This window comes from Strix aluco, chromosome 21 (genome assembly GCF_031877795.1).
Source record: "Strix aluco isolate bStrAlu1 chromosome 21, bStrAlu1.hap1, whole genome shotgun sequence".
In the NCBI taxonomy this organism is placed as follows: Eukaryota; Metazoa; Chordata; class Aves; order Strigiformes; family Strigidae; genus Strix; species Strix aluco.
This window is the reverse complement of record NC_133951.1, coordinates 9,343,125-9,351,750: the sequence shown is the minus strand read 5'-3', so window position 1 is coordinate 9,351,750 and position 8,626 is coordinate 9,343,125. Positions and strand designations below refer to the sequence as shown.

The following is an 8,626-nucleotide window of genomic DNA, read 5'->3' as shown; positions in this document are numbered from 1 at the left end:
TCTCTGGTATGCAGTAGGTGGGGAAGGAGGTTTGTGCTACAGCTGCGTGTGCAGCCACCTCTCTCCTTTACTGCATTGTTTATCTGTCATGAAACTCTAGGAACGTGATTGCTTTGGAGAGCTGTTGGGTTGTGCTGAAATCACTTCTTGGGATCACAGTTATTAGGAGCACATGATGTGTGTGCACGTGCATGAAAAACAGGAGTGCAGAAGGTTGGCATCCCTAAGGCAAAAATCTGTCTTTTGAGTATTTAAATAAGTAGATTATAACTCTGAACTGGTTTGTGGCAACCTGTGGTGGAAAGAAAGCCCACCTTACCATACCGAGACAGCACGTGGCTGCAGAACCATCAGCCCCTCATTCCACAACAGAATTGAGAGCACATCTCTGCAACTGCCAAGGATTTGGGCTGGAAAGGATAAAAGAAAGAGTGCAGGAGGTCATGAAGGGAGAAGAGCTCTGTGGAAAAAAGGACCAGCCAGAACGTCCTACGTCACTAGTCCAATGGGCCACGCCAAACAATAGACACCGAGGTTTGTGAACAAATGACAAGCTTTTATTTTTTTTCTGCACTGAAAGAAAAAAAAATGAAGATGTCAAAACCACACCGAAAGTTTGTGATGATTCTCCAAACATTTGAACAGCAAAAACATGTCCAAGACAATGAAGCGAAGGAAACAGCGTTAGATCTGGTCGGATGATGGAAAGCCAGTGCTTTAGCTGTTACTGTTCCAGCCATACGCAACGTGTGCTTTATGATAACTGGATCTTTTGGCTTCTCAGTCCAAGCTACGGCACAAATGAAGACACCTGACAGGGCTCTTCAGCTTGTGAAACAGCAGAATGTCAGCTCTGTTCAACAGCTCAGATCAAACAACTTGTCTAGTGCTGACAAGCCCAGCCTTTTAAATCAGCAGCAAAGGGCCGAGCAGGGAAGCGCTCCCCTGCCCAACGTGGAGCTCCAGCACACCCTGGTGTCAGAAACTGCCACCGACAGACCTGGGGATGCTCCAGTGCTGGACAGACAGACATCCCTGTGTGTCCCCTTAGCTCACTGATTAACGCAAGGACAAACCTCTGAAAGATGCGCTCTCATCTACATTTCAGTGTTTTACGCTGATAAATACCCCTCACCCCTTTGCACGCAACCTCTGCAAAACAGCTCTACTGGCTGTAACCCAGACAAACCTTTCCCCAGCAACGGGCTGAGAATCTCTAAATGCAAGAACGTCCCTCTCCAGGTGCCTCCCGAGAAATGAGACCCTGGATGCCGCTGCCACCCGGAGCTGCAAGTGCACGGGGAGAGCTGTGTCTTCTCATCTGCGGTGTCTCTGCGGCACGTGTTGCTCTTCAGGGCTCTGAGGACTTCTCCAGAAGTACTTGTGATCGAGGGCTGCCTTGGCTGTGATGCGCCTGCTGGGGTCATACAGGAGCAGTTGCTGCCGAGAGAAAAACACAGCAGATTTAGGATTTTAAAAAACAAATTGCACCTTCACATGGCTGGGCCCAGATGCAGATGGTGGTCCTGCCTTTTCCCTTCTCTGGGCTTCGGGAGTAACACTCAGCTGAAGTTACCATGGGGATTACACTAGAAGGGTTCCTTGACCCTCAATGCAGTGTTTCCTAGAGGAACTTGCACTGCCAGTCCTGCTTCAGAGCCAGGACTGAGCCCTATTTGATGATTCCATATTTCTGCAATAGCAGGGATGAGCGTTAGAACCAGATCAGCTAACACGCTTCCAGGTAGGTCAGTCCCAAATATCCCTATTCTTTGCCCAGTTTGAAAAGGTCCTGTCTGTCCCTGGATCTTGTGCTGAGCCCTCACTCACCACCAGTAAGTCTCTACCATCTCGATCTAAGTTGGGAACAATTTCCTCCATCTCCTTCCTTGTCCACCGGGGAAAGGTCCCCTTGTAGTCAGGCAGCTGGGTCACCCCAGGCCAGGTCACCTCGGTGGGAGTGCCCAGGGTGCGAAAGATCCGGAAGAGCTGACTGATCTGAGAGTCCCCTGGAAACAGGGCCCTCCTGGTAACCTGGGGGAAAAAAAAAAGCACCAGTTCCCACCTTTCCTTTGGCTGTGTGCCCTATTTGCCACTGCAAGCAACCCTTTGTTCCAGCAGATGCAAACTGCACAGACCAGGGCAGTTACAATGCAGCGATTCCACCAGGAAGTGGCTGGGATAGTCACGGGTGTCTGCTTGTCTCCAGCTCCTCTCCAGGGATCTGTGTCTCCCCAAGGCTGCCCCTGTTTCAGCCAGTCGCTTAGACTGGCCCCAAAGAGGGCTTTGTCTCTAGTTTTCTAACACTCCCTCTTGCAGGCTGGCTCCCTCCCCACCTGCTTGCCCAGGCTCTGCTGATCTGCAGCTTGGGGGCTTTGGGAGCTAGGGGTAGTGCTATTACACTGCAGGGATAGCAAAAACTCTGCAAAGTGCAGTATGGACCCCTCAGAGATCCACTCTGCCATGCTATGAGAGTGCTAGTTCTCTGCAAGCCGCTGTGGGGACATCTGCAAGAGAGTCATCTCCTCCCAAGATCAAAACGCTGCAGCAACAAGACAGAAGTTACCTTTCTGGAAGGAGAGGCATCACATTCTCGTGTACTTGAAACTGCAACTGGATTACAGAGGCTTCTGTGCCTTCTGCCAGGTCCCTGCTCTGAGCCCACAGCTAAGGATCAGCTAACCCTCAGGGTGGACTTCCCATAAAACACACCCCAGCACAGAGTGGGACCACAGTATCACAGATCTTTGGCATCTTGTCCCTCCTTCCCCTCTTGCCATTGCAGCTGAAGCCTCCCTGCTCATTAAAGAGACTATTTAAGCCCATTCTACCATTTCTGCAAAGATGCAGCCGATGCTCCAGATATCCACAGCGGTCGAGTAGTATCTGCATCCCAGCAGTATCTCAGGGGCTCGGTACCACAGAGTCACCACCTGGTAAGGAACCAACAAACAAGCTTTGTCTAAGTTCCCTGGGTGAAACTAGAGGCATGGGCTCCTCTCCTCTCAGCTGTAAGGCAGTGACTGTACAAATCAGAGTGTGCCAAGGCCACGCTGAAGTAACAGACACCTTAGTGACAGCAAGATTGGGATTAACAGATCATTCTTCAGCAAGACACTCTAGAACAAATAAATATACCCCGTGCAGAGAAGGTGAGAACCCAGCTTGCAGGTAGGCTAGGGTCGAAGCAGTCAGCACGCTTTGTGGGGACATGAGGTAGCCCCTTAGCTGCAGGTTAGGTTAAGAGCGCATGCCCGGATACAGCTGTGCCTCCATTATGGATGAGTAACTTGTGATGCTGCTGTTGTTCACCCACTATGGATTTTGTACCCCACGCTCAGGTGGCAGGGAGCCTCAACAATACCTCATGAGTGTATGTGCGCAGGGGGACTCCAAAAGTTCTTGCCAGTCCAAAATCAGCCAGCTTGATTGTTCCTGCTTCGTTAATGAGCAAGTTCTGCGGCTTCAAGTCCCTGTGGATAACTCTGTGTGAGTGGCAGAAACTCACACCCTGCAGCAGCTGGAAAAGGTAGTTCTAAGGAGAGAAGAGATTTCAGACAAGGCCATGATGAAACCACTTTGAATCATTGGATCACATGAACCAACACACTTTGGATCCTTTATAAACCTGAATGGGAAAAAAAGACCTTGCTATAATGCAACACCAGGCTTGCGGGCCACTACTCGGAGATGGCCACAGACTGATCCCACCCTACATGAGGACAGAAAGACTGCAATCCAAGCAGTGGCAGTCCCTTCCACCCATCCGTTACCCTGCACAAAGGAAATTAGTAATAGATCCCTCAGTTGCCCTCTTAATAGCAGTTTGTTCTGCAGCAAGATGAGCTGGAAAGCCTGGAAACAGCTGGGAAATAAATGCACTGAGCAATAGTGCCACGAAGTTTTCCCAGCTGAAATGTTTGAGATCCGAGAGGTTGAATGCCTCCAGCCAAGGATGTATCTCTTCCAGATGCAGTCTGGCTAAGAGCAGCTCAGTGCTGGCTCTGCCCAGCAGAAGGCAGTAAGGACACACGCTCTCTGCCCTGCCTGTTAGCACTTCTTCCACACTGTACCTTGACCAAGCTTAAAGGAATCTCTCCGGTTTGGGATGAGTCCAGGTATTTCTTCAGGTCCTGGTTCAGATACTCAAACACTAGATAGAGCTTCTTCTGTCCATGTATGACATCCAGGAGCCTGCAAAAGAAGTGCAAGCACTTCCTTAAGTACCTTTCAGCATCTTCATACCTTTCCAAACATCCTTCCTCCCACAGATGCCTCTGAGTCCTTTAGAGCAGACAGAGGCAGATGGAAAAGCAGCATCTAGTATGGGGCAGCAGCAGCTTGGACCAGCCTGTGTTGCTGGAGTGAAGGGGCAGTGCTGTGAGCTACTTTGCGAACCAGGGAAATGCAAGTGATTCCTGCGTTTTCCTGTTTATTTTTTTCCTGTTTGTACAGTCAGGAAAGGACAGGAAAACCCCCCTTGGTGCCTGTACCCAGAGTTCCCTGAGCAGGAGCTCATCAATGAGCTGGTGGGGAGTGTTTATCCAGGTCTTACCTGACTATGTTGGGGTGCTTCAGCTCCTTCAGCAGCGAGATTTCTCGGATGGCCGTGCTTGGGACGCCTTCTGTCCCCCTGCGGCAGAGACAGGCTGTATGGCACCCTGTTCCTCAGTGGGATCCCACAGCCATCAGAGTTCTGAGTCCCTTCTCCCTTCCATTGTACCCCATCGCCTGCCCAGGGGAGGGTCTGTTACACTGGGCACCCTGAGTTTGGGATGGAGCCGTGCATGGGGTGGACTGGGGTGAGGCAGGGGGAAATAGAGCTGTGGAGAAGGAGAGGGAGGGGGTCACCTAGACAGTGAAAACTCTGGGGACTTGTTTGGGAGCACGTGAGAGCACATTTGGAGAAGCAATGACAGTTTAAATGCCCAAGCCTCACTTGGCGGGAGATGAAAGTTCTTTACTCCTCAGGCAGCCCCCTTCACTGTCCTGAGGGGCCACCATGGGGTGCAGACCTACCACCATGGCCCCCAGTCCACACTGACACCCCTCATTGTGGAGACAGCCCAGGGCTGACTCAGGGGAACAGTAATAAACTTTTATCTGCCCAGTCCCCACCCTGGAGGGGTTGAAGTTGGCTCTGCCTGGAGGCTGAGCCTCACCAGGCCCTGGCACCACACCCCTGAGGGAGAGGCCACCTCCTAAAATGGTGGCTACTTCCCCCTGCCCTGTGCCATGAAGCTGGGACCAGGTAGTGCCAGATGAGGCCCTAGCTGCTTGCATGAGCCAATAGAGACATTTTTTTCCCTCATGTCAGGCTTTTTTGAGCCTCTCGCGCCATTTTGGACACTGGGCTGGGCTCACGGCCTGCCTGCTCACTCCCATGGCAGGGCTGGGGCACTGCTGGGTTCAGCTGGTGGCCATCTCCCCACAGATAGCCCTACCGGCCCCAGAGGAGCCATTTGCCTTCCTCACCCCCCTCCCCCCTCGACTGGGCACCCTCTTGCTGCCGTGCTGAGGAGGCAGCCGGCCTGGTGCCATGGCAGGCCGGGTGGGTACTGGGCTGGGCCGGGCCATGGCCGCCCCAGGGCCGAGGCTTTATCCTACTCACGAGTCCAAGCGGATCTTCTTGAGGGCCACCAGCTGCCCCGTATGCTTGTTGCGGGCCTTGTACACCACGCCGTAGGTGCCCTCCCCGATCTTTTCCACCTTGTGAAACGCCTCTCGCAAGGTATCCATGGTGCTGCCTCAGGCTTGCAGTGGTGGCGGGGGAGGGGGGGGCAGCTGGCACTGCTTTCTGAGGGAAAAAAAAAAAAAAGGAAATAAACCCTCAAATATGGAGAAGGTGTTTGCTCTCCTTGTGTGTCCCCGAGCTGCTTTTGGGGTCTGGGTCCCCCCTTGCTGCTCCCCCAGCACAGGGACGGGCCTTGAACTGGGGCAGCTGCAGGCAGACAGGGCTGCCTGGGCACACTGACAGGCGTCTGGGGTGTGGGGTGTCTCTGGGGGGCTTCGGGCAGACCCCAAGAGCCAAACACGCTGTGCACCAACCGCCCAGGACTTGCTTGTGACCCAGATTGTGCAGTGTGCTGGCTGAAGCAAAAACCGAGCAAAATGGATGTAGAGAAGTGCTTCAGGCCTGCAAGAAAGGCAGCAGGGACTGCACGAGGCCCAGGGAAGTTCTCCAGCTCTGTTTGTACAGTGCCTGGTGTCAAGGGGATGTGGTGCATAATTAGGATTCCCTTGGACAAGCTCAGGTCAAACACACCACAGAAATGTCTTTTTTGGGAGGGGGTGGGGGGTGTGTGTGGTTTTTTTGTTTGTGTGTTTTGGGTTTTTTTGGTCTTGTGCAATTGTCCCTTGAACCTTCCCACCGTGGGCTGTGCTGCTTGGTCAGTCTTTCAGAAGATGTCCTTGGGGAGGGATTAAACATTGACTTGACAGCTGACAGAAGACAAGATTAAAAAAGTATTACGCATTGTGGTAGCAGGAAAGGTAGAGCCACAGGGACTGTCTTCTGAAGGGCTTGGGAGCTCCATGTCTCTGGGTGGGCATCGCAGGACACAGCAGCCCACTGGGTGCGTGGGTCCACAGCGCAGACCCCAACATTTAGGTGACCTAAAAAGGACTGATTTAGCCCATTGCTGCGATACCAATTCAAAATCTTTTCTAAATTGATCCTGATTTTGCCACTCTGAAAGAACAAAAGCATGGTTGCTCTGTGGCTGAGAAGGGATCCATATGGCCATGGCAAATTCCTGTGTGGGTTCGCTGGTGGCTTGTGAAAGTTGTTTGCACTCACATCTCCATCTGGAGTCACTGCCAAGTTTGCTTTCCTCTTCCTGACTGGTTGGGTTTGTGGGGTTTTTTGGTAACACTTGTAGGAACCTGGTATTTTGGATATTCCCAGTCTTGGCATCTTGGATGTTTCCAACTCTCTGGCAAACCTGGCCATTTGGATAAAATTTAAGCACACAGAGGACAATAAGAGAACAGACAGGAGATGAGGTGTAAACATAAACACATCATGACAGACTCATCATTTTCTCTTACAAAACCAGGTTAAAATCTTGCTTCTTGAGATCATGTTTTTGGATGTGGGCTGAACAGAGAGTGTGCTGAGACAGGACTTTTGGATCTCTGTAACTGCGTGAAGACAAACATAAGACTAAACTATGATTAAAGATTATAGCAAGCACTGTAATTACTGAGCCATCTCAGGCCCTTAAATCAAGCCTGCTGGTAACAGGGGACTTTGCCAATACCTGTAGCATTTTGATCTGCTGCTGTGCATTGTATGCTTTCAGTCCTTGTTTTCTGAACATCTCACCAGAGTATCTGAGCAAAAGCAGAAAAGGCTGCAGGTGGCTGAATGCCCCTGCAAACCACAGTCTCAGCACACTCCAGGTCTGGGGATTCCTATAGCACACGGAAGTCTTCTCTCTTTTGCACTAACATTTTATTCTCATCTCACATTAGTGATTCTCTGTCTTTTTGTTGATGGTTTAATTTTGTTAGGTGGGTCTGGCACTGTGTTCTTAAACCAGAGTGGCTCTGATGTAACTTCATCTTCTCTTGCAACTTTTTCAAAGCCAAGCACTTCCTTACACACCCAGTGCATAGGGGGAAAATTCCATATTGCTAAATTTTCTTAAATCATCCATGGGGATTGTGCAGGGGCTAATGCACTTGCTTTAGCAAGAAAGAGGTTTTTAATCAGTAAGAGACAGGCTGCCTTCTCTTTTCATCTTTATCTAAGAAAATATCAATCAAAACCTTTAGATGCTTCAAAAAATAGTGATTTAAGGTCTCCGAAACTTAGTGTGTCAAGGAAGAAAGTCAAGTGGTCGTTCTCGGGGCACTGCAAATACTTATTTTAGAGCTCAAGTCAATCTCCCGCCTTGGACACCAGCTCCTGAAAACCCAAAGAGGCTGGTGCTACTGAAAATAGTAATTCTTTGTTCTTCTTGTTTCTTTGTTGGTCAGTCCAGGTATGTGAGTGTTTTGCCAGGAATGCTCCTGTGTGGCAGCTGAGTCACAGTAACCAAATGCACCCACTCACGGACCCACAGCCACGCAGGGCTAATGAACTTTGCACTAACGCCCTTTACCTCCCATCTGCCAACAGTAACCCTGTGCTTTGGCAACGCATGTGGGTGTGAGCCGTTCAACTCATTTGATTCGGAGATTGGGAGACTTCTCCTTTTTCTGATGTCTCCAAGCCTTGCATTACAAAAGGACCAGTACAACTCAAGCCTTCCTTTCCTTAATCACCACTTTAAACAAACAACAAACCTGCTTCCCAGAGCTATTTTCAGTGATGACACCTGGCATGAACAAACAACCCACAGTCACATACTGACTCACAGCCTTCAAGTGTTTCCCTGCTTAGTGACTTTACTTTGCTATTTGCCGCAGCAAAAACCCATCCTCTAAATTTACTTTTCACATTTGTTGCAAATGGCAGAGCAAGGACCAGTGTATGGCTGTTCTCAGAGCTGCTGTCAGGACGTGCTGCTTCCCATCCGCTCCTGCCTCTCGTTGAAGTATTTCCTCTGCTCCTGTACGGCTTGTTCCAGCAAGGGCACATTCATCCCTTCCACACCGGTGAATATTCGTGCCTTTACTA

General features: G+C 50.6%; 1 protein-coding gene across 4 annotated transcripts; it reads right to left on the bottom strand.

The window, feature by feature from the left end:
* Window positions 1-535: 535 nt before the first annotated feature.
* Window positions 536-6,053, bottom strand: LOC141932814 (cyclin-dependent kinase 3-like). 4 transcript variants are annotated; one of them, XM_074846933.1, is made up of 7 exons: window positions 5,612-6,053; window positions 4,556-4,633; window positions 4,074-4,194; window positions 3,365-3,535; window positions 2,832-2,933; window positions 1,831-2,034; window positions 536-1,440 (listed from the first exon to the last, which is right to left on the bottom strand). In XM_074846933.1, the coding sequence occupies exons 1-7, from the start codon at window positions 5,737-5,739 to the stop codon at window positions 1,318-1,320; spliced, it is 927 nt and encodes a 308-aa protein (XP_074703034.1). In that variant the 5' UTR covers window positions 5,740-6,053; the 3' UTR covers window positions 536-1,317. The 4 variants fall into 4 exon arrangements, with proteins under 4 accessions (XP_074703034.1, XP_074703035.1, XP_074703036.1 ...); XM_074846934.1 differs by lacking the exon at window positions 2,832-2,933; XM_074846935.1 differs by lacking the exon at window positions 3,365-3,535.
* Window positions 6,054-8,626: the final 2,573 nt, after the last annotated feature.

Excerpts from the sequence above, each read along its gene's own strand:
- LOC141932814 (XM_074846933.1), bottom strand. The coding sequence starts at position 5,739 with ATGGATACCTTGCGAGAGGCGTTTCACAAGGTGGAAAAGATCGGGGAG. Across the intron at positions 3,536-4,073 it reads TTCCTTTAAGCTTGGTCAAG|AACTACCTTTTCCAGCTGCT; the intron begins GTACAGTGTGGA and ends TTCTCTCCTTAG. Across the intron at positions 1,441-1,830 it reads ATGGTAGAGACTTACTGGTG|CAACTGCTCCTGTATGACCC; the intron begins GTGAGTGAGGGC and ends TTCTCTCGGCAG.